This window comes from Bacillus rossius, chromosome 2 (genome assembly GCF_032445375.1).
Source record: "Bacillus rossius redtenbacheri isolate Brsri chromosome 2, Brsri_v3, whole genome shotgun sequence".
NCBI lineage: Eukaryota > Metazoa > Arthropoda > Insecta > Phasmatodea > Bacillidae > Bacillus > Bacillus rossius.
In genome coordinates this window covers 114,215,065-114,241,547 of record NC_086331.1, presented here as the reverse complement: position 1 = coordinate 114,241,547, position 26,483 = coordinate 114,215,065, and the positions used below count along the sequence as shown (strand labels likewise).

Below are 26,483 nucleotides of genomic sequence, written 5' to 3'. Positions count from 1 at the left end.
CGCTGGTTTTGTGCTGAAATTTAAAAATTCGATATCTCCTAAAGTATTTGGAATTTCAAATCTCCGCCGCTTTTAATGAAAAGAGGAAGTTGAAGAGCATATAATAAAGGTATTTTCGGATTTTTAACATTTTTTTTCGCAAATACCGCTCAACTACATATGAAGAAATTTAAAAATTCGATATCTCCTAAAGTATTTGGAATTTCTAATCTCCGCCGCTTTTAATGAAAAGAGGAAGTTGAAGAGCATTATTTAAAGGTATTTTCGGATTTTTAACATTTTTTTTCGGAAATACCGCCCAAGTAAATATTTACCCAATTCTCAAGTAACAAGCTTTAAAGAATCCAGTTGGAAATGAAATATTTTTAGCATTTTTATTGTTAAAAAACTTAAAATTAAAATTTTTCTTCCAAGAACTGTCTTAAAAGAGGGCATTGTGAGACGTCAAGAAGTTAACCAGTTGCTTATAGTTATGAGTTTTAAGGTTAGGTTTTAAATTTAAAATATTCTTATGTAGTGATAGTGGTTGGTTAGGTTAGTTTAGCTACATATAACATATAGTGATTCTGAAAGAACCACTTTGTGTGGGGAAAAAATTAAAAATTTCAATTTATTTATTTTTTACTTGCTATTTTATCAATCATTCACTAGTCGGGCATTGTTATACTTAAAGTAGATTACGAGCAGTTTACCATTTTAATGAGTGGTTAGTTTCACAGTGTTTCTAAGTACTATGGATTTTCTGGAATTATTACTGGTTAAGTCGTCAAGCTATGGAACTAGGTTTTTTATACACACATAAAAACAGCATTTTGTACTCAAATATTGCTAGCTCATGAAATGAGGTAAACCTTCTATAAAGCATTTCTGATTAATAGAATTCCTGAAACTGATTTTTGCTTTTCCAAAATAAAGTTGTTTGCTAGCTTGCGTTATATTTAAATTATTTATTGAATAAATCAGCTAGTAACTATTTATAAGTGAGTGTTATTTATTGTGTAGAATTTAAAATTCGGTGCAAACTTAAGGCTTATTAGGCCCTCGGCTATGAGAATAAATTTCCGATGCTAACTCATCTGTTGGTCGTTTCCAGAAACATAGGGCAAGAATGAGAAAAAAGTTAAACTGTTGTCCGTAGGATAGCGCTTCAGTCGCACGCCCATCGGCCAGGTCATTTTCTGCTGCCTCTGTCAAACCTTTCCTCCTCCCCACCTCCACCCCTCCCGGGTCTTTCTTTCTCTTTGACACCAATCACTCGTGTTCACAGCCGATTCTCAGAAATGATGCTAGGCTCGCCCCATCCCTGGTTGTCGCCCTCTCCATTGTTGCCATACTGCAGACGGAGCGATAGAGTTGGAGTGCAGTCTATGGCATTTTCGGTTCTGTCAAAATGCCAAAGTGGCGCAAAGATGTTACGAAAGGGCGAAAACATTCAAAACGCTCTTTATTGATGTGACACTGTCTAATAAATCAATGAACGTCGGCTGCACGCACGAAAAAGTGTCCCTTAACGCATATTGTCCCATTACACTGTGTCCCGTTACGCTCATTGTACGCTTGTGCCGCATCTATCTCTCTTCCACTCGATTGGAACAACCATCGATTTGACTTTTTCGAGGCACATTAAACTTGAAACACTCCCATTCGTTTCCTACTTGTCCTATCATCGTCATATCCTTAACAGAATAACACAGATTGGAAGAAGTTAAATAGCAAACATGTATAAAAGTTATAGTTAAAATAATCTGTTCGTTAAAGTAATAAACATATTTGAATTAATGAGTGCAAATAAAAGTAAATTTATCAATTAAATTGTAGATTTAATTTCACTTCTTCTTGGTATCCATACAAAATAGTGATAATTCAATAAAAATGATTCAATTTTATTCATAAAAGTATGCAATCATTTCATCAATGTTTTGTTATGACGTCGTCACGTTAAACTATCGTCCGTAAACCGACTTTACAGACAACCAACTTTTTTTTATTAAGAAACTGAATAACGGTGTTAAAAGTAAGAAATCGTTGGCAAATGTGGCACAGACATCAATAGTGGAGAAACACGGGTGAGTTAAAGCAACACCTATTATTAAAAACAGACAAATGGCTAAAGGTCTCAGGAACATTGTATTTAAATGTTTCTTAATGGCTTACGAAATAGATACATTTCCGTAGAACAATCACATCCATCAATTAATTTATTCTTGACTAATAAGTAGGGCCATGAAGTTCGCGAAAAAATTTGAATGCTCATTAGACCGCAAAAAGGTATGCCCACGCCAACGGTTTCCTTCTTGTGACTGGTGGCCGCCTGCAAGAGAAGACAGCCCTATTTCACCGTGCCGTTCAGAACACGTTTTCTCCCGCACTGGATGGCTGTGATTCATGTACTAAGCATGTGCTTGAACGAAACTGAACCAGTCACAAAACATAGACAATACTAGTGTTTTAACTCTCAGCTAGTCTGGAAATCTTTTCGCAGAAAATGCATGCTCTTATTAATAAGAAAGTGATGAAGATAAACTTAGTATTTCTGCACTATTAAAATATAATTAATGATTGCTATTTTTAGATTAAAAAAAGATACCTGATATCATCATAAGGCTGATGATATAATAAGTTGCGAACCAGCATTCGGAATATTTACGTTATTAACGTAAGAATAAATCGTCCGTCCAGGTATGGCCGGCCATTTTGTTAATGCTTTGTCACTAACCCTAGCCTATACCGACGCCACGCAAAACATTAACATTTGCGAGCGATATTTTGAATGCATTGACATTACGTTAATAAACTTTAACCCGCCACTCTTAAATATTATATTGAATAATTTCATTAGCCTCTTTGAAGTGTTAAATGGCACAATCATACGAACATTCAAATACACAACTGACTTACAGGTATTAAGACTATATAGATCTCAAGTTCTACCGGACAATTGATTAAATTTATGAGCTAGCAAACATTCGTAACGTAAATTTATTTGTACATTTGTAACGGTGTGCTCATCGTATCTCGCCACGATAGATAGGAAAAACCTTAATGTTTTTTAGGTTAAATGTACCTAAATACTGAATTTAGGAGTACATGGTATTTATTTATTTGTGTTTAATTAATATATTAGTTTTAAAATAATGTTATTATTTTGTATTCCTATTTATGAATATACCAAAAGTAAATGTCATCTATTCATGGGTTGTGTATATCATGACTAATATTTTTTTTTTTCACTAATTGATATTTTATCTTTTTGCAACTAATGTGCATAGTGCAGTGCACTAGACACCACAACCAGTGAGTGGTATTGTGTTACAGTGTAACAAAATAAGTAATAAGTAGAGACCTGCAAAATTCGCGGATTCATTCGGTGATAGGCCAGAATTCAAACACATATACCTCTTAGATAATTTTGCTATTGGCTTACTGTTCATCTGGACGAATCTCAACCAGTTATACACCCTCAACCAAAGAAGGATTGAATCACAGACAAACCAGCTGAGAAGAGTTACAAGTCAGCAGCTAATGAACTTGTGTTATTTGCCCGAGTGTACAGGGGTATGTGCAGTCTATCCTGAAGGCCATCGAAACCGCGAATTTTGCAGGTCTCTAGTAATAAGATAATAAAAAATTTGTAAAGTGTGTGTGGATGTATTATATTAAGATAAATGTAGAGCTAATGAATGTTGTGTTTAATGTTCTACAAGTTATGTTTGTATAATACTGTTGTTTTTGTTACAGTATTAAGAAATTATAAAAAAAAAGTGTCGTTCTACGAGTTTAGTGTTTTGAAATTTCGTTTGTGCCACTTCAATACATCTATTATTTCTGGTAGTATAGCAATTATGATGAATTGTTTATATGCATTGAAGTGTTAAAATTACAATCATGCTGCTGTTTTATCCAAACTAGCGTGTACTAATTTCAAATTAAATTGTGAAATTCCCTTGTAATGATTAGCCTGTGCGTTGCTTGGGTCATACCTCCAATAAATAAATTTTCCGTGGAGAATACAAAATTTTATACTAGGTTATTTCATTGTTTCGCTATTGCTTTGCTGCATCATTTTTAACCAATGTTCAAAACTTGTTTTCATGGCAATACAAAAGTGAAAACATACAGTATTTCTCATGCTATTTGTTTATTGCTATGATGGTTTATGTCAGCAACTTTGCATGAAATTGCAAATATTTTCTTCATTCCTAAATGTTACTATCCGATTTCTGCTTTCCTGACAATAGGTAAGGAAGTAATTTCTCAATAGTGTAGCTGTGTGCCCACATGAGGGCTGTTTAATATAATTATGTTAATATAAAATATGTAAATATATGTAACTATAAAGAATATTAGTTCTGTTATAACCAGTTATTTTTGTGTTTTGCACGAGTGTTCCTAGAGAATTCCTTTCGTTGTGGTACTTTTAAATGGTTTCAACAAAAAGTTTGCAGTAAATGTTATTGAGTACAATTTAAAAAAATGTTTTCAATTTAATGATAAGCCGATTCAGGTATTTATTTATATATATTTTAATTTCTCTTTAATATTTTTTTAAACAAAGGCATTTTTAAAATTTTACATTAATGCTACCTAAGCTCAACTCGTTAACGGAAACAATTTTTGACTTGTTTTCATTATTATCATTAGTAATATTACTACATACAACTTGTCAAACATTTTAACACACCTTGCACCAAACCCTATGCCTAAGCGTTTTTGAGTTTCAGAACTAGTAGTAAGTAGTAGTAGAGTGTAGTAACTATGTGTTGGTGCGGTCTACTTATCTTGTCTCTAGTGTGTGGGAGGCAATGCTGTATGTATGCAGCAGAACAGTGTATTATCCCACTTACACTTACACACTTGCTTGTAGACTGTAGGTTCACTTGCAGGTGTAGTATTCTTGTAACACTACCTGTGTTATTTCCCTTAGCTTACACACAACTGATTTAAGTGAATACCAAAAGGTGGTGGACAGAAACTGTATGAAAAAATATATATAGAAATTTAATTGTTGTAGTAGATGGCAAGTAAATTCCAGGTGATTTAATATTGTTTGAAACAGGGTTGAGAAGACAGAATAGGTTGTAAATCACTATGGCTGGAGTAGATAAAATAATGGGTAGATAGAATGATTGAAATCAGAAGAGTGTGTGTAGCTTGCAACTAAGACACAACAATATTTATTAAATAATAAAACACACTTAAACCAATACCCTGAAGAATATTAAATACACACAAAAAAAATACAATAGCAAGTTCAGTTGCAAAACACTATGGATTGAAACTTTATTGTGTGCTGGGATATGGCAGTGCAGATTGAGAAAAAAAAATTAGTATTGTTTATTATGGCTTTCCTGGTTATGTATAGCAGCTTTAAAATACCGGATATAGGGAGGCACAGATGTAAAATAAATACAAAAGTTTATTAAATTCAAAATATGGTTCGTAAAAGGTCCGTTGACGAAAAGCAGTTTAGGTGGGGAAAATTCCAAAATGTACTCAAATTACAGTTTATCAGTTGCGGTAAGAATCTAGGAAAAATAATTATTAACTCAGTTTTCTCAAGTCTTTCTTACTTATGCCTCGGCTATAACTCAGGGTTTACATAAGTTCCATCATCATACCTCTGAGTAGAATAATAATGTAATTACTGTAGGAATTCCAATTTAATTAAATCCAATGTTCTAAACGTATTTTAAACTGCCAACAGGATACTGGAATGGCTTTATAATGGTCAAAATGTCACCAAGGGCGTTTTTGCAAAAGTCCATTATAAGGGACACTACTATGGCAAGATGGCTAAACTTTAGCTTCCAAAATAGGCCTCAAATTGAAGCTGAAAATAACTTATCTCATCGGCGCAGGAACAAGTTGCAAACACTCGCACCTGGAGTTTCAACAATGCCGATTATCTTAATACACTTCTTTTCCTGATTTACAACTTTTAATTAAATTTAAGTTATTTTCCTGAGGCTGGCGTCGGGATAATCCCAAACGAAGGGACGCCTTTTTTTAAATTTTTTTTTTAAAACCTCTACATACTTCCGGTCACACAACCGGTTGCACGGCGGCACTTCCGCCTAGCGGCTGGATGCAGATATCAATACAGCCTACGGCTGTTATCACCGCAGCAAAGAACAGTTAAGTTATGAAAGTAATTAACAATAAAAAACAAAAATGTGAAAATATTGTACATAAAAATATCTGCAGTGAAAAATATTAGAAATACACATCTGGAGCTAATGGGTATTTGAAAAAAACATGTATGAGGTATGTCCACAAAATAAATTCTGTTTGCTTAAACGGACACCACAGTGCAGCATTTGTGGTTCCAGCTTGCACACCACACTAATTTGCTACCCTTACATGGTGCCTTTTTTTATAAAATAATGATTTCAGTTATATGTTATGTATTATATCATATAATACCTAAACAGAACTAACTAACTAATGTGTCTAGTACACATAATAAAAAACATTTAAAAAAAAATTCAACAAAATATGTGTAACATGTTTCCGATAAACTTTTCGTACAAAAAAATAGCGGCAGTCAGGATCGACTATGCTATTGAATTTTATAAAAAGAACATGTTATTGTTTAGAAATAGGCTACTGTGCTATACAACTAAAAATATTTTCATATGCTATATATTTTTTCTACTTTTCAATGAGTATAATAAATTATTCATTTTAAAGAAATCCAATTATTAATTAGATTTTTATGTGCCCATAGATCTCTTAATTATTCATGTTTGAAAAAATTATAAGTACATGTTGAACTTAATTTCACATAAAATTTGGTACTTGCACTCGGATATGGTTGGTTCTAAATGATAAAGTAGGTCTGACAAATAAAATTCTTAAAAACCATATTATTTCATACATAATTCTTATCATAGCACTTCTTATACCTACCTGAGTTACAGTGAAGAGTGTAATGAATTTTTACTCTCACCAGTATGCAGATTTTTCAAATAGTGCTGTCCTTATTTTTTTTTGGCATGCCCTAAAGGTTGCAAATAAGATATTAGAAGTATAATGTTGTTGCTGTTCATCAAAAGCCACATATGATGATAGGTATTAAATTTTAAGGGTGTAAACAAATTAAAAAACTTAAATTTTGCAACTTTTTAGGATGAAAGCAATAAATATGATGAGAAGCAACTAATTTTATTTTTAGCAGAATTTCTTTGTGGTTTTAGTGATAAGAATTTTTCTGGCCATCAAAAGCACTATCTATCATTGTGATCTCTTCTGCAATCATAGTTTAAGCAGTGGATTCATCACCTTATCTTTGTTTAAGTTTATCTTTGTTTACATTAACTTCTATCTATCTGAGAGTATTAAATTAATGATAACAGATAAAAGTCACCTTATGAATTTCTTACCTACAGTAAGCTTTTGCTTTTGTTTCCTGGTGTGAAGATGTGAAGTGCTTAGTAATAAAAAGAAAAATTTTATATGGGGTAAATGTTTAAGGTAGTATCTTTTTCAGAAAAAAAGTTCCAAAAGTGGGATTTTTGATTACAACTAATGTTGTTTGACTATTCTGCAAAACATAATTTGAAAACCAGAATTTTTTTCCATTTCCACTGAATTCTGTAATACTTAATAGTGGGAAAGACTATGAAGTCCGGGGAAATTGTAGGATAGAAAGCATTAAAAATCTTAAAATATAAATGCAAAAAATATTGAAATCTGTGCTAGAATTTATTTACAGAAATGTTAATATTTTTGGATCTAAATTTGTATGTTTTAATATATCAATACACACAATTTTCCTTAAATTTCAGAGCCCTTTACAAACAAGTGAATTTGCCAAAATCATGTGGGAATCAAAAAGATAGTTAGAATTAAAATATTTTAACAATGATTTTACATATTATTAGATCCCAGATTTTACGGTATTATAAAAAATCTAAGTTTTTCAGTAAAATTAGTGAATTTTGCCTTTTTGTCATTTAAAATAAAATATCTGAAATAATATGTAAATACCAAGCAAAGTTGCATTGATTAACTGCTCAAAAATGTGTGTTAAGAGACTTAAAATGTGTACATACATCATACTTAAAGCCAAGATTTTATTGTTTTATGTTTGGTCTAATTTTGTAATGAAAATTTAATTTTTTATTTTATTTTTATGAATGTTATGTTACTAGTATTGTGCTTAAATATGTAAAATTACTAAAACTGGCATGGTTATATCACAATTTTTTTTAATTTTAAAACAAGAAACAATGTTATTGGAACTACCAAACCTACATAAATTTATTGGGAGAGAGAAAAAATATTTGATAACATGATAAAAATTTTCTTTCTGGTGCTGACATAGTGTTAAATTTAAATTTTACCTTTTGTTACACTCTTATTATATTAGTATGTATCATAAAATTAATATACAAGCTTGGTAGTCCAAAATCCTTATACTTACACATTTTCTTATGATATTTATCTGTAGGCCTTTATCCATGTCTATGGTATCAGATATTTACTGCTTTTATTTACTTAGCTGTTAATTTTTTTAGTGAAACAAATGTGTTTTATTGTCATTACATTTGCAGTGTACTTAAAAATCCATACACTAGAAACTAAATACATTTTTTTCCTAAGTACATAATTACAGTAGAACTCCAATTATCCGGATTAATTGAGACATCACCTGATCCGGATAACCAAATATCTGGATAATAGGATAGTAATGTAAAATGGTAGTTTTTTAGTTTAAAAAACTCAAAATAATTGTACAGAATATGTACTGTAAAAATGTATGTACTGAATTAATTTTAATAACAAATAAATTACTGTTTACATTTCCTAAATTACAGTACTTACATATACATAATCAGTAGTTAGATTCCTTAAACATTTTGGTAAGAGTCAGCTGTTCAGACGTCTTAAATTGTTTCCCTGCGGCCAAGTCCCGTGTCCACTTTATGGTGAGCATCCATGATAACACAGTCTCTAGACACGCAAACGCTTCACAAGTTGATGGTCCCGCATCTGGTTCAGTAGCCACATCATCCTCTTGGTCATCAGTTTCTTTCATCTGAGTTACACTTTGAATTAGCCCATAATCGTTAAGAATTTGATGCCCAGGGTGTGAATAACCACAAGCAAGCCAATCACCTACGTCTTCTGCACTGCATTTGGAGCAACCAGGAATTTTTTACAGAATGTGTTTTATGTTCTCAAGCAACAAGTTGTCATCATCCTCTTCTACTTGTCTTTCTTTTTCTTCAATTTCACATTTGTTTTTTTCTTCTTTCTCTTTCTGTACTTCCTCCTTAGTTGAAATGTCTTTAAGTTTGTTCCAAGCTCTTTTTAGTGTGCGTGTTTTCACCAAATTCCATGTTTCTTTCACCACATAAGAGCAGTCTTTTAAATTAATTATTTGGTAATGAGCCACAATGCCTTTCATTTTCGTCTTCTATCAATAGCTTCCTCAACAGGAGTCTTTTGTAGTGTTGCTTCATAGTTTCAATAACAGATTGGTCTATTAGCTGCAGCATACTGGTAACGTTTGGAGGCAGGAAAAGGTTTTAAAACATTCGTTTTCTCTGTCAAGAAGGCTTTCTGTAAGGTTGTTTGGGTGCATTATCCAGAATCTTACAGCCTTCTGATATTTTTTACTTCAGGTGTGAAAATTGATTTGTACCATTCGGTAAACAAAGCAGCTGTTGATTTTGGTTGATTTTTGTAAAAAATGGGAAGTAATTTTACGTTTTTGAAAGCCCAGAGGTTTTGTGATTCGCCTATAACAGGAGAGGAATTTTGTGATTTTCTGTAGAGTTAGCACAATTCAGCACAGTTCCATGGTGTTTGCTAACCTTATGGCCAGTGCACTACTTTCCCTTTTAGAAGCTGTAGTGGATTTAGGCAAAACCTTCCAAATAAGGCCAGCCTCGACTGCATTACACACAAACTCTGGGTCGTACAACCCCGTTTCACTTTTTAATCTTTCAATTAATTTTTCTGCTGCTTTAGGATCTGCTGAAAGTTTCTCGACACTTAAATTTATCTCTGGAATACCGTGTCTTGCCTTGAAGTTCCTTAGCCCCAATTACTTGCTTTAAATTAAGACAAAGTGTCAATTTTCCCGGCTAACAGTTTTGCTTTTTCCACAAATAATCGGCCCTGAAAGAGTGTTGCCCAGTGCTCGCTGCTGCAAAAACCACTTGAATACGGCCTCTTTAAGAACTTTTTTTCTGCTGTTTTCATCGCTTTTTTAAACAAACTGCCATCTTCATTCTCAAGGACAGACACAAAGTTTAAAATTGAGAACTTTTTTAAATGTCCAAATTTGTTGATATTCCAACACCAAACTACTCGGCTAAATGCTTTGTCAGTCTTTCCTTTATCCACTTGTTCAAGGATTTTAATTTTGTTGCCAACGATAACACAACACATTTTCTTTTAGAAAATTAAAACACGCACACAAAACAAAAATGTACACGGTAGATGGAACGAATAGCGACAAACCAGTCTGGGTAAAGACACAGACTGACTGGCAACTGGCACTGACAAAACAGAGCTTGTTTCATTGATGACTCATCGTTTGCATATGCAGTAGCCGCTACAGTACACTCACTGTAAGAAGATCCCAACAAAGCTTGCATAACTGATCATACAGTAACAACTAATAACTGTCAACGAAACAACATAACTCGTTGGTTTAATAAAATAAAGTTTTTTTTCTCAAAGCGATCCAGATAATTGGCGATCCGGATAGCTGTAGTACGTACCTATACTTGTAGTTCTATTGTGTTTAAATTTTTAAGTAAAAGCCCTAAAGTTAAGATTTGTTAATAGAATTTTACATTTTAACTAACAAAATAAGGTTGTTGCATTTCTGTGTTTCGCGGTGTATTGACCTCTATTTTCGTGTTTATTTGGTTTTTTTGCTATTCAAAATGTAATATTTGTCTTTACATATTTATTATTAATATAAGTGATCTAATCTAACCAACCTTTCTTTAGTTATGATCACCTAGATGTTTGAAAACCTTCCCTCCAGAAGAAAAAAAAAAACATAATTTTGCAAGAATTTAAATATTTTAATGGTTTCACATAGTTAATAATTGACATAACATAGCCAATATTTTTTTTTAGTTCTCGAAATAAACCCAGCTTCTTCAATAAACCACACTACAAAAGCATTCCCTCAGTGGAAAATTCATACAACCAACTGCAATGTATAATTAACTAAAAAAAATAACTTTTTTGTAGTCACTATAAAATTGACTCATGCACACATTCACATTCGTAGAGAAAATGTGCCCTAGGCAACAATTTCTGCAAAATATTCAAATAATAGTGCAATATCACACAATGTTACATAGCATTTTTTAAAAACAGAAAAAAATTAATTACACAATAAAAAACGAAATTACAATTTTTACATGAAGTGTAACGCTGGTGACTTCCTAATAACTAACAAAAAATAGAAAAAGTATAACCAGAAATTTGTTGGAACTTTTCAGAATATTCTTCAGAAACCATCAAAGTTTTTGCTAAACCTTAAAATAAGGAAAATAGAAATAAATACTTTTCAATTTTGCATTAAAAAAAAATTATATATAAAACGTACCCTTCCCTTACATAAAATTGGGTCAAAGTTGTAGGAAACCATTAGTGAAGTGTTTCAATGATCTTTTATATCAGGTCATTCAGAAATGCTTACTTAGACCTAAAGTGCCATTACTAGTAAAACTTTTGAAACATTTTCTTGAGGACCAAGAAAATTATTTAACTATTGCCAATAGCTTTAAAATAATTAACCTCAAAAATGCCATTTACTGGTTGGGCAAATAATGGAGTAAGTGAAAGAATCCACACCAAAGAAAAGCTGGAAAAATATCACCCAAAAAAATTATACCACGGCGCTAACTAAAAATGAGATTTTGCTTATCTGAGGGTGTCGCTGTCTACATTGATTAACTCGTTTAACCAAGACACAACTGAATACTGCAAATTCACAGATCATGCAGAATTCTTCACTACCTTATGCAAATATGGAGGAAGCATTTTCTTCCCATGCCTGAAAATTCTGGGAAAATAAACTCAAATATTTACCAAAATAGGTGTGAAATATAAAATATAATGAAGTATATTAATTGCACCAAATAACCCATAATAAAGACAATGACTATGATAAAAGACAAAGTAGAATCAACTATCATATGGCAATAGGAAATACACTATTACTACTACTTCTGTAACCCTTTGTCACTCCTTAAGCCCATCACACACATACTTTGTTGAATGATAGGCCTATTTTATTGCTGCACAACTTACTTGACTGGCTTGAATACTTATTATTCTAAAAATCAAAGGGGAAATAGAACTAGAAGTCATGGTACTCAAAATCTTTGATTCAAACTAGAAATAGTAAGGGTAAATGTGTAGGTTTAGGGTCTCTTTTGAAAAATAAGTAATGAAAACTGTATTTTTGATTAGGTACTACTAAATCTGCTTAAAAGTTTCATTCTTCAAATAGATTTTAAGAAACTCGAGGGGTGGGGTAGAGCCACGAAGACTAAAAAAAATTATGGTGTGAAAATCAATAAGTGAGTGCTGGTCTCAGGATTGGTGTCCATTAAAAAAAAACTTATATATTTATGAATTAAAAAAGAGTGAGAAAAGTCAGTTGAAATTGCAGGAATTAAAAGGTTTTTGAATAATATTTTTTTCTGACAAAATATAAAGTTGTACATGAACACATTTCACAGCTAAATTTCTGATTTCTGTTGACATCTAAAAAATATTTTTACTTTAAATTATATGATTGTCAAGTCAAGATAACACAAAAATATGTGATTGGGATGTAAAAAATTTTCATGTGATAAAAATAATGTTCAATGTGCATTGTAAGTATGTACATAATATGCTGCCATGGTGTATCTTTGCAGATTTCTTTCCCAATTTTGGATTTTTTTTTTTTTTTTGCACACACTAGGCACTTTTTCTGCATCTTTCTCTATCCAGGAAAGTGTTTACCATTAAGTCAAATCAAACTGGTGTGAGAATGAGTGGTGTCATTACTCTTTATTTAATTACATTTTTTTGTTCATGATGTAGAAAACATTTAGAGGTAACATGGGTAGATTCAACCAGATGACAGAAAGATAAAAAATAACTGTGATCTACCTAATATTATAAAGTCAGATAAAAAGCTAAATATAAACCTAAAACTTAAGAAATAAACATTTCAGACATTTTTGAAATAGTTTACATAATACTCCATTTTGGTTGTAGGGACACAGTAGACTCTGCTGCTGTGTTCATCATTTTATGAAACAATTGACTTATTTTTTTAAGCCTAAACATTGTTAAATTAATGCCTGATTGCTTTTGACTATTAAATGATAGCGAATTTAAATGATATATCACGTACTTTTCTTTTTATTTATAGGTGCTGCACCAACTATCAAGATGGAAAAGCTGATATTGTACTTGAAGCAATCTTCAGTTACTCATCTGTTGCTGACTGTAACATTTTTTGTTTCTGGATTGATAATAAATTTGGTCCAGTGTGCTCTTTACTTGGGTGTTCGACCATTCAGTAGATATTTATTTCGGAAGATAAATTACTATGTGGCCTATTCTCTGTATTGCCGTAAGTATTTATTTAATTACTATGCGAGAAAAGTGTTAGATTAGGTGACAGTATAAAATAATAATTCTATGAACAGGGTTCCCACAGATAATGAAAGAGAGCATTTGGAGTAATAGTCAGTCAGGAATATTATAAATAAAATGCATTTAGTCATGAATTTTGAAAAAAAAATTTATGGTTTTAATTACAATAAACCATTCCCATTATATTGTATTAAAAAAAAAACACTTTCATAGCATGTAGGAGAAAAATATAAGTTACAGGAAAACAGTATCATATCGTAAACCAAACAAATCTGCTTTTGATTAAAATACTAGGATTCTATGTGATGTAGTAATTATTAACTAATCAACCATAATTAGTTGGTTGTATTTTTTTTTCTTTCTTTCTTTTCTGCTGCTCCAGAAGTTGTACAGTTTCAGTCGAGAAAAGTCTGTAATTGGGACAATCTATTTTCTGAAGAAACTCAGATGAATTAATTATAAATATACTCTCTTGTGTTATTAAATTTTTTGTACACACTTTTTGTCTTAACATAAGGACATTACTCATTCTAAGCGTAAATACTAGTAAATTTCCATCTGTGTAAAGGCCTGCTAAAATATTTCCTATTAACAGGAAAAGAAGTACAAATGTGGTGTATAATGTAATCCTGCTAAATTTTATTGACAATTTTCTATTTGTTGTAAAATTTATTATTTTTTAGGAAGGATTAATGTTTTTATAGGCATCACATACAAGAAGTATCAAAATTGTTATCAGGTAGGGGAGACTGGGGAGGGTTGATACAGTTTTTAGAAATTAATTTTTATATTTTTAATAACTAAATTTTAATGCTTTATATATATGTAAACTGGGTTATAAACTTTAAGCAACTGAGACTCTGTAACTTAGAGACCTAAAAAAAAATATTTTTAATGTTATTTTATTGATTATTATGGAGGGTGTAATTTGTATCAAACCTCCCCATGCTAGGGAGACTTGAGACAGCCTTGGGGAGCATTGATACACATGTTGGTCTGAGGGTTAATACAGGTCTAAGTTATTGTTAACATTTTATTCATAATACTTATATATATAATTAAACAAGCTATAACAATTTTACAGTAAAATTACTCAAATTTTTAATTTTAAAATTGTGTATGACATATTTGTGCAACCACCACTTGAGAGAAGGTATCAATAAGAATATATCAACCTAAATAAAAATTCTTTTAAATCTGCACAGTGCTACTCAACAATAATTCCATGAATCCCTTCATTAAACTCAAAGCACGTTACCCTGTCATTTTTCATATGAAACTGTGGTGCCATTAATCGTTTTTCCACCTGATCTTCATCAATCACGCTTACATCTTCCCTTTCTGGCCACTTAAACTTACTGTCCTGAATGTGCCGTGCAAATCTCACTTTCCACTCATCATTAGACACTTTTTCTTCAACACAACCTACAAACCTGCGAACAGACTTTTTCTGGCGATAAGTAACTAAAATCCAATCTCCTTTATCAATAGGGTGCACAAAATCATCCCCATTAGATGACTCAATTTCAACATCCGAAAATGAACTGTTCAATTGAAGTATTTCTTCATCATACGCATCATCAATACAACAAACTTTCGCCTTTGTAGAATGCTGAACTGGCTTTATTTGTCTACTAAACAAGTTAGATCTCGGTTTTTTAATTTGGGCTGTGACTTTGCTTGTGCGTCTTCTGAATTCCTCTTCCAATTTGTTTTTGATTGGCGTGTCAGTTAGTATAAGAGATCTTTTTGGTTTTCTGCCTCCTTTCCTTCCGCATTTTCTTGGTCCAGCTTTTGGATAAGGGGCAATTTGTTCTGGTGATACAATAGTTTGTGATTTTTCAGCTGTAACTTCTACTAGCATGTCAGTAGTGAAATTAGGCCTACTTATGTTTAAAGATCCGTTATTCGAAGTTCCTGGTTGAAACTCTACATATCCAGAACTACCTCCTTGAAAGATTGACTGTTTGGGTGCAGGTTCTTCAACAGGCAAGGTAGGATTAGGTCTGTCAGTTACTGAAGCTCTTAGAAAATCATCATCAGTGAATATGTTTTTATCAAATGGATGTATTCCATTCACTCTGAAACCTGACACAATATTTTGAGGAGTGAAAGCCTGAGGAAATGCTTTTCCGATAACTTCACCTACATTATAAACAGTCATAGGTGTACCTGGATGATGGATCATCCACTGCTGTGCCGCTTTATTGTAAGCATTTTGGAAAGGAAAATAAACAGAGACATCTAGAGGTTGCAGTTTATGGCTGCAGTGGGGAGGAAACGTTAGTAGAATAATTCCATTTTGTTTAGCAAGCTCTAGCGATTCTAAAGAAATGTGGGACTCGTGGTTATCCATGAGCAATAAAACTTTATGCTCTAAGGAACATTTAACATGCTTGATGAAATGGTTTAAAAACTGCACAAAGTTTTCTTTAGTCATCCACCCAGAATGTTTTTGATGCCCAACACCCACCGTACCTGGAGGTGCACCGACGTACATGAATTCTTTTATGTTTACTCTCGGAAAAACCAAGAATGGTGGTATAAAGTTGCCTATTGCATTTATTGAATTACATACTGTAACCAAAGTGCCTCGTTCTTGGGATGTTGCTTGACCCACCTGTTTGACTCCACGTTCAGCAATTACCTTAGTAGGTTTGTGGGTAGTAGTAACACCAGTTTCGTCTATGTTCCATATGTCTTGAGGACCAAAATTTTCTCTTAGAAGAATCTTTTCCAAATTTTTGTTGAATTCTTCCACTGTTGTTCTATTAAAGGCCGAGGATCTTGCAATGCTTGTAGCTTCTGGTAACCGTACAGATAATTCTTGATTTTGTTTCATGAAACCACGAAACCAGTCATAACCTGCTATTTTGTTCTGATCCCATTTCTTAGGGTAAGTTTTCTTGTTCCTAACTGCATATTCAAATGCAAGTATGCGACAATTAACTGTACCAAGCCCATGATGAAGTTGCGATGCCTTTTTCAAATAACTGGCTAGCAGTGTTTCCTCTTCTTTTGTGAACACTTGAGAGACATTATAGTTAGGTTCATAAACTGTTGAAGTATTACTTTTTTCATCTTTATACTTTCTCACATATCTATGAAGTGTCATTTTATCAATGTCAAACTTAAGTGCAGTTTTTCTTAAGCCTATGCCATCTTCAACTACTTCCTTAACAGCAGCTTTCATGACATCATGGGGTACTTTTTTTCGTTGTTTTGCGTGCGGTTTTGGTTTATAAAACATCGGCATCTGGAACAAAAAGTTACAGGAGTATAAGCAAAACAGAGCTGTTTGTTAAGTACTAGCTACCCATTATTTTTAAAAGGCCTACTATAGTTGATTATGTGATTAACAATGAAAGCCTACATTACATATTTTTAAACAAATATTATGTCAGTGAGGTGGCTATCATAATCTGAACTATATACCTGTTATTTACAGATAGGTTAACACAAAACCTTTAAAAGTAAGATTGAAATCACTGAAATCCCTCAACAATAAAGATTTACATCTAGAAAATTGTCATAATAGCCTAGGCCTACTATATGCATAATAATAAACAACGTCATGCACGTATCAAGTCTCCCCAACCATAGTGTATCAAGTGTCCCCATACTACATTCAATTAAAAAAGTTAATATTTATATTATAAATATTAATTTAAGAGAACTTTACATTTTAGGTTAGCTTTGTTAATAACTGAAACTTGTGAAGTACAAAAAATATTTATGCTACATAAATTGTTGAAAAAGTAATAATAGTTTATAGAAACAATGTTTTACTTACTCTGAATGCTGAAAAACAGTTATTTTTTGATTCTTCCTAGAATATTTGCTGCTTGGCCTGTATCACAACAAACAATATGCAGGTACCTGTAACAAAGAACTAAAAAAAAAACTAAAATGCAGGAAAACCAACACAGTAAAAATTAAACCACTTGTATCAAGTCTCCCTATGTATCAACCCTCCCCAGTCTCCCCTATACACATTGAGTGCTTAAAGAGCAAAGTGAAGTATAATGAGAAGGCTGCACGTTAGCTGTATCAGGGGCGTATTCTACACTGCCAGTCACAATCGTACACCATCTTTGCCAGAGTCAATCTGTGACTCAGAGAAACAGGCATATTCACTGCCATCAGGGCCGACAGTGGTGCACTAAGGTCTTCAAGAGTCTGTACTCTACACAGTTGAAGAAAACATGTCGAGGAGTACCAAAACTAGGTATATTACATGACCCCGGTGCAGTCCAGGAGAATCTGGCTTTCTCTGGTTATGGCAGCAGCAGATAGTCGACTACCAGGTGTTTGTGAGCAATAGTACCAGAACATATTACACTTGTATAATGTTTGTTACGTGGAGTTATTTTCGTTAGTGGATGCAGAATAACCACTATAGCAACATTGACTCAGCAGACACAAATTTAAATACATTTTGAATCTACTGTATTGTATATGCAAAAATCCCTTGCTCAGCATGACTGTGTTTATGAAAATATTTGTTTTATTCAAAATCATGTATTCTGAATCAAAAGTCTCCATAAGTGTAGGGCTAATATATTTAATGTGTTCAAAAATATGTAGGGAAGTATTATTTACACAATATAAATACTTAAAATAAAACTTGACTATGAGTATGTAACACCATTTATCTTTTTAAGCCTACCACTGAATGCTTTATATGACAAATACAACGCAGCGTAACGGGAAATATGTGGTTACATACTTACCCACAGTCAGCTGGTTGGTTTGCCCACTTTGTCGCCCACCCGGGTGTGACCTTAAAAACACGCCATGCATCTGTCTGATGTTACAAGAAGCTGGGCCCTTTGGTACATATTACAAAACTGGATAGTATAAAACCACTTTTAACAAACTACAAACTGGTTTTATTTAACTTTAAAACTAAGGGTGTGCGGGAAAAGAAATTTAGCATCGGAAACTTTCGGGAGGGAAAATCAGATTTCACTCGGGAAATGTGGAAAATACATTATAAGCTATAGAGAATGTCAGTAAACTTATAATTTTGGAAATGTATTTACCACAACAGCATTAAGGTTTACAAAATTACAAAATGGGTGAACCATTTTTTTTAATGAACTAAACCTAAAGAAACTATACAACATACAACATGACATACAACATCTTATGAGTTATATCATCTTTCAAGTTTGTGATGTTTTTGGAAAACAAGACTTTTAATATAATATTCAGTTTTCCTGCAAGAAAACCAGTTCTGTTATATGTTGGGTGGCTAAACATTCTCGCTTTGAAGACACTATGCTTCCAGCAGATGAGAAAACCCTTTCACAGGCAGTTTCAGTTGCTGGTATTCCCAGATATGCCACTGTTATCTTGCATAAATTTGGCAATATCATCATTTTTTAAGGACTGCAAAAATTTGCTTCGAGCCTATCGCAAAATGAATCCACAAATTTTTCCGGACACTACTTATTTTACTCCCACCACTTGGTGGGTTTCCATTTCTCTCTAGTAGTGGCATATTTAAAATGTCATCACCTCTGTGTTCTGATAAGCACCTACGAGATATTTTGCAGCTGAACTATCAAATTAATGCAACAAAGATTAGCTGATTCATGTTTTTATGGTCCTGCAAAATAAAGAAAAAAATACCTGAAAACTTTACCAAAATCTGAGATGCTAACTACAAGTAACAAACCTGCCTAATTATAGTAGAAAATAATAAAAGCCATACTGTAGGTCTATTAACAAATATACTGCTGTGTACTGTAGAACACCACCCAATAAATTTTAAGACCAAAGAATTTAGCAAAATCTGCCCACAGTGCTGTTTCAGTGAGCTGTATCAAGTTGTTTACAAGCTATGATTAAGTTGCTGGGTTAATATTAAACTAGCACTTTACCTGATTTTGGAAGCAGTTTTCGTTAAGGAATGTATGTTCTGAAACCCAACATTGTAAAGTTACTGGCATGAACAGTAGCATGCAAATTTGAATTTTGATTACATTAGGCATCACTCCACTGACTGAGAGGAAATGCGATTGCAGCTTTGTGACAATCAAATGCTTTGCGGGAAGCAGGCGTCAAGCAGGGTTCCGACATTTAGTCAGCCATACACACTAGCAACCAGCAGTTTATTGTACAGCACAGTAGATAGTTGGTGGTGGTACATTTACATATTTGGCTTTAGGTGATTAGCACAGAGTTGATGGTTTAGTAAGTACGGTGCTACGATTATAGATTGGACAAACAGTAATGGCATGGCATACTTTACATTGGAAGAGATGGCCGATATGCATATGGTATACGGGGAGGTAAGAGAAATTCAAGCAGAAGCAGACGTGTTTCAAATGGTATGACTTTTATACAGCTTAACCAGATTGCCTGAAACTGGGAGTTACATACCAGACAGTTGGTTGTTACTGCTAACTCTAAACGTATGCAACTGGCTTGTCACCTTCTTCCCTCAAAGCGTTTGAACGTCACACCCCTGCAATCGCACGTCCTCTCAACCAGTGGATTGATGTCTTAACATGTGCCAAAAATTCAAATATGCTTGTTACTGTTTGTGTCTGTAACTTTGCAGGGGTGTGTTTCTGGACATTATTCCTTAACAAAAATTTCTTGTTTTGGCATTCCTTGCCACCTATTAAACCTATGGCCTGCAATTTCTGATATCCTAAAAAATTTATAGGTACTATGTACATAAACTCAAAATAATGTCTCATAAATTTTTGCACCTTTGATGTAGTTTACAAAGAAATAATTTTGTGTAGATGGATATTTTTTGTTTTAAAATTTTGGTTCATTTTGAAAGAAATAAAAATGAAGTATTTTCTTAATTAGATTAGATTGCTCTAAACATTTGTGTCAGGGTATGCAGGACAAAGTTATGAAATGTTATGTTTTTATTCATTTCTTTGGTACAATTTTTTATAGCATAACATATTTTAACATAATTTACATGTCTTACTGAGATTTTTTTTTGTTTCAGAGCTCGTGTTCTTGGCAGAATGGTGGTCAAATTCAGATGTAATTATATACATGGATCCAGATGATTTTAAGAAATATTGTGGAAAGGAGCATGGCTATCTTGTTATGAACCACAGATACGAAGTTGACTGGTTGTTAGGATGGGTTTTTTGCGAACGATTGAAATTGCTTGGGGTAGGTTTTTATTTTTCAGATTTATCTTTAACCTTTTGAGGTCATATAATAAATTATGTGCTTATGGTGTTTTTAGTGTAAGATAATATTTATGATGTAAAAACCTCAACAAAGATTTGGAATACAATAGGTTTGACCTTATTGCTGTCATATAATCACCCAGTGATTAGTTAACAAGAAGGTTAGAACATGGTAAGCATCATTTTCCATACACCTAAGCAGGTGTAGTCATCACACAATACAAACAACAAATATATTGCACTGTTTATTGAGTGTAGTGTACGCTGTGAAAACCAAACCCATCATGAACCGTACATCCTACACCACATAGTAATGGATATGCCCTTCTATGTACACAGATGAGTTCTTCCACCCTGTGAGGCATGCCCTGAATCAGGGCATCAAAGTTGTCTCAGGGTAGAAGGTCCTTCTCCTTAATGGCAGCTGGAAAAAGTTCCTAGAGACTATTGGGTGGGTTGGGATGCCATAAAGTGACCACTTTCAGCATGTCCAAAGCATGCTTTATGGCATTCATGTCAGGGTCTGTGCAGGCCAGTACATTCTGTTGATGATGTTTCGTTGAATATACTGACATGCTGCTACAGTACGGTGAGGTTAAGCAGTCTCATCGACTAAGATGAAGACTGTAGGGCCTCATGATGACTTTCAAAATCTTTTTAAAGTAGCGATGGGCAGTCAGCGTGCCATAGATAGGAGTTACTGGCATCCGTCATCCTATAATTATTCCTGCCCAGAACATTATACTTCCCCCAGCAAACGATGAATTTCCTGAACTACCGCTGGTTACGTCCAGTATCATCATGCACTTGGACGTCTAAGGTCAGGATGCAAACCTATACTGGTCTCAGTAGCTAACATCAAGTTTCTCCAGTCTGCATTGGTCCAATGTTTATGGGCTGGAGCCTAGTCCATCTATAGGTCTGTTTCTTTTGATTCAACAGAATTTTTTTTTTTTGACCTTGTGTAATGAAGATCACATGATGCAGTTGTCTGAGCACCATTTGATAGGAGATAGAACCCCATGTTACTCCGGATAAGTCATGTAGAGCCTGAGCAGTTAATGTCGGCCACCTGCGGACTGCCACTTGAATGATGAGATTATCCTGGCCTGGTATTGTAATATGAGGATAACCACTAGACTGCCTATTGTGCAATTTACTTGTGTGTTTGTGCTTTTGCTACAGCTTAGACACACTGCTGTTCAAAATATTTAACAGATACGTAACATTTTGTTTTTTTATGGTCAGCCGATAGGTCACTCTCTGGATCGCCAGACTCCTGTATTTGTCAGCATGTCGGTGCCATGCTACACACAGACTGATGATGCTTGTGGATGGTGTCAGAATATATGAATGGGCTTAGGATGCAAACTTGTGGCATGCCAGTCGTACACATACCGGCTGCCGATTGATGCGTGTCTCCCTCGCAAGCTGTCGTAAGCGGTGGTCTCTCTCCGTCAGGGGAAGGCAGTCCCAGCTAAGTTCCTTTCGCTGCCACTGTGACCAAGCTTTTATGCAGTCGACACCCAATAGCAGCAATAGTGAGTTCCTCAGCTAATCATCTTGTGAGCGCTGTGTCTTCACCCACACAGCCCATTTCATGTATGGACCGCTACATTTAATTGTATGTGCAGCAGTGCCTCCTCAAAACGATCTTTGAAGTTACGCCAGGACACAAGTTTTCCCCAGTCTCTTTGTAGTGGATTTGGCTTCTTTTGGAGTTGTGCTAGGATAATTTGTGTGCTCCCCAATCAGCTTGCGGGTGTTTAACATAAATTGACTGTGTACTGTGTTATGGTAATTTTATGTATGCTCCCATGTGCCACGCGTTGTGTACATCACTGCACTCAAACATTCGTAGGATGGATGCTCGTATGTGTTTCCGCGCCAATAGTGTGCTAATAGTATACCTTTCACAGTTACCCATTGTACTCTGTGCTCCGAGTACCTAGTCATGCATCACGTGACACTCGTTGATCAGGTCACCGAACAGCTGTGGTTCACGTAAGAAGTTCCCGCAGTAATTTAGGGGCTGGGTTGCCTTCCACAGATCCCACATGTGTTTAGGGATCCGGTTGCCTTCCGCCCGCCGTAACGAGACATGCAATATTAGGTCCACTGACTTCACGCAGAGGGACAGGTCACGGACAAGCATAGTTTCTGGAAAAAAAAAGGGAATGCAACAATAAACCATTTGTAACAGTGTTCCGAGTGGTAGTGTTAGCAGCGTCCTGGGGGTAATTCTGTCTGGCCAAACACGCTACTGCCTGCATGCCACGTGGTGACACCACGCCCTGAGTTCCCAGTCTCTCATCGCTCCGTGAGTTGGCACACGGGTACACCATCCGCCAACTGGCGCCTGGCATTTTCACCCTTATCGCAAGCTATTAAACTGTCGAGAGTTGAGTATGTTTGTCTAGGTTATTGAAATTGTTAATTAGTCTGTATATAAAATTGTTATTGCGAGGTGTACAATGAATAGCTTGTAAGCGACTATTAAAATGATGAATTTTGCCACTAGTATTGTCAAGGAAGTATTTACATCTAATTTTGGAAATATAGCAGTTGCGGACAAAAAGTGAATCTTACAGTTTTCTCATTCAACTAGAGGCAGGAATTGGGAAATTATTTAGATTAATAATTATAATTATTTAATTTAGTATGATTTAAAATTTGTCACAGTCAGACGTGATGGTGTTTCATATTACAGAACCATATTCTAATTTAGATCAGACCAAAAAATAAAATAATGTTAGAATTTAGTAAATATTTGATGCTTAGTAAGTGATTAATTTAATTAAGACTAGGTTTTGGATTGAACTAAAAACCGTAGATTTAACATGTTGATGGAAAAATTATTGGGATATATAATTAATACAGAGAGTTTTAGTAATTAGTAAATTATCCAATTTGTGATCATACTGAATAGACACTAGTTTCCTTGTGAAGGATATCAATTTTGGTTTTTTCTTTGTTTTGAGTATCCAAGTTAATGTTGCATCAAAGTGTTTTTTTTCTTATATCATAGAAACTAGAAACTATAATAGTCAAAATAAAAAAAATATATATGGAATCTTAAAGAGGAGGAAATTTTTCAAGTCCATACTCTCGCAAATAGCTCAACTATTTATTGCCTTATTTTAATGTTGAATAATAATAAAATAAAATAAAAATTGGTTGTCTGTAAAGTCGGTTTACAGACGATAGTTTAACGTGACAACGTCATAACAAAACATTGATGAAATGATTGCATTCTTTTATGAATAAAATTGAATCATTTTTATTGAATTATCACTATTTTGTATGGATACAAAGAAGGAGTGAAATGAAATCTACAATTTAATTGATAAATTTACTTTTATTTGCACTCATTAATTCAAATATGTTTATTACTTTAACGAAGAGATTATTTTAACTATAACTTTTATACATGTTTGCTATTTAACTTCTTCCAATCTGTGTTATTCTGTTAAGGATAGGACGATGATAGGAAAAGTAGGAAACGAATGGGAGTGTTTCAAGTTTAATGTGCCTCGAAAAAGTCAAATCGATGGTTGTTCCAATCACGTGGAAGAGAGATAGATGATGCGCAAGCGTACAATGAGCGTAATGGGACAATGTGCGTAACGGGACACTTTTTCGTGCGTGCAGCCGGCGTTCATCGATTTATTAGACGTCATGTATTTTTTTTGACGTGACGTCTAATAAATCGAACGCCGGCTGCACGCACGAAAGTGTCCCGTTACGCACATTGTTCCGTTACGCTGTCTCCCATTACGCTCATTGTTCCGTTACGCTGTGTCCCGTTGCGCTCATTGTTCCGTTACGCTGTGACCCGTTGCGCTCATTGTTCCGTTACGCTGTCGGCGAGTGCAGTAATAATAGGTTATGTTACAATTGACTAAAAAATTATGGTGATTCATATAATTGATGACTGATATTTGATTACAATTTATTTATATGAAAACTTGTTCATAATTATATTTAAACTTTATAGCTAAACACCAGTTTTTAATATTAATTACAAGTCATCTACACATGAACTGTTTCGTCGACTGTTTATAAAGTGAAGTGAAAAGTTAATGTGGTTTTCATTGCTTATTACAACAATAATTTCGGCAATAAAGGTTAATTATTCTTGCATTTTAAAAATCTGATTACTAGTATAATTTCAAGTATTTATTCTTTTATTATTAAAATAAAAATGATTCATTTTTATTCATAAAAGTATGCAATCATTTCATCAATGTTTTGTTATGACGTCACGTTAAACTATCGTCCGTAAACCGACTTTACAGACAACCATTTTTTTTTTTCCATTTTTAGTTGTTTTTTTAAATGCACAATTATTGCTTTTAACTGTGATAACGTTTTGATATGTTATTTAGTATTATTTTATAGTGTTTTCACTAAATTTTCCGAATGAATGTTGGAAAAAATACATTAACAGGTTAGCACAAATTGAAAATATTTAAAAAATATTACATGCTGAAAATTGAAGTGTATACTAATTTTAAAAATTATTTAACTTTGTAATAGTTGGACAATTAGATTATGTGCTTGTATGCCTTCCCATTAATTACTTAGTTTTCATTGTTTTTGTTTACAAATACTTCTAAAGTTAATCTGCCAGTCAACCTGGCTTCATTGTTACACTTTCATTAGTAATAATTGTATCTGTAATGATGTCATTTGTAATGGTTCCCTAAATGACTTACTGTATTTTTAAGATTGTTATTAATATATTTTTACACTCTTATTTTAGAATTGCAAGACATATGCGAAAAAATCTATTCAATACGTTCCAACCATGGGGTGGGCATGGAAATTTGGAGAAAGCATTTTCCTAGAACGGAACTGGGAGAAGGACAAAGAAATAATTGGAAAACAGTTGAAAGAACTTATTCAATATCCCGATGCAATGTGGGTAAGTAAAGGGGTTCTGCCCATAGCTTTGGGGGGGCCTGGGGCAAAGAAAAGTGGATGAACCCACCTTTTTGTTTTATTTTTAAAGTAATGAAATTTGGTAAACCACATTTGTAGACATGAACAGTAAGTTGTACATGTGTATATGTATTTATATTTTTTTTGCATATCTTGCACATCATCTCCAGGTGATACAGTCCACGTGAGTAGCTGCCTAACTAACGGGTCTATAGGCTCCAGGACGTTGATTTCTTTTGCATTTGTCAATGTTGTTGCTTAAATAAAACTAAGGTGTTTGGTTAATACACACAACAAAATAATTTGTTCAACATTTATAAAATAAAAAAAACTCTTTATTATCAGGGACTCAGGACAGAGACTGCCTACCTGCAGGACAGGCCTGAAGTAATGCATGGTCTGACTATTGCGGAGTTTCAGTAGGTAAATTTTAGATGTAACCTACAGCGTGTTGTGACTTTTTGAAAAGCCTTTGGAAATGCAGCACCCAGAATGGTACCTACTTTAACATCTTCATTCAGGAATTTAGTGTAAAGTTTTTAAGTTAATCATAATATTTAGGGGTTAAAGTACACAATGTTCTCACGTTAATAGTGTATTTTAATCTGCCATAAAAACAGTGATGTATAAATTCAAAAATTGAAGTAAATGCAAGAAATCGTATTGCAGCTTTTTTAGTTGGTCCATGAATACTATGAAATGATCAAATATGTGTGTGTCCAAGAATGTTAAGTT

The 26,483-nt window shown here is 33.6% G+C and overlaps 1 protein-coding gene across 6 annotated transcripts in view; it reads left to right on the top strand.

The window, feature by feature from the left end:
• Positions 1-26,483, top strand: part of LOC134529640 (1-acyl-sn-glycerol-3-phosphate acyltransferase gamma-like) — an 81,728-nt gene that overhangs the window by 35,812 nt on the left and 19,433 nt on the right. For all 6 annotated transcript variants that reach the window (XM_063363948.1, XM_063363944.1, XM_063363945.1 and 3 more), the window contains 3 exons: positions 13,406-13,609; positions 20,612-20,784; positions 25,570-25,731. In XM_063363948.1, coding sequence (XP_063220018.1) covers positions 13,426-13,609; positions 20,612-20,784; positions 25,570-25,731 — 519 coding nt within the window. In that variant the 5' untranslated portion in view covers positions 13,406-13,425. The remainder of the gene's footprint in view (positions 1-13,405; positions 13,610-20,611; positions 20,785-25,569; positions 25,732-26,483) is intronic.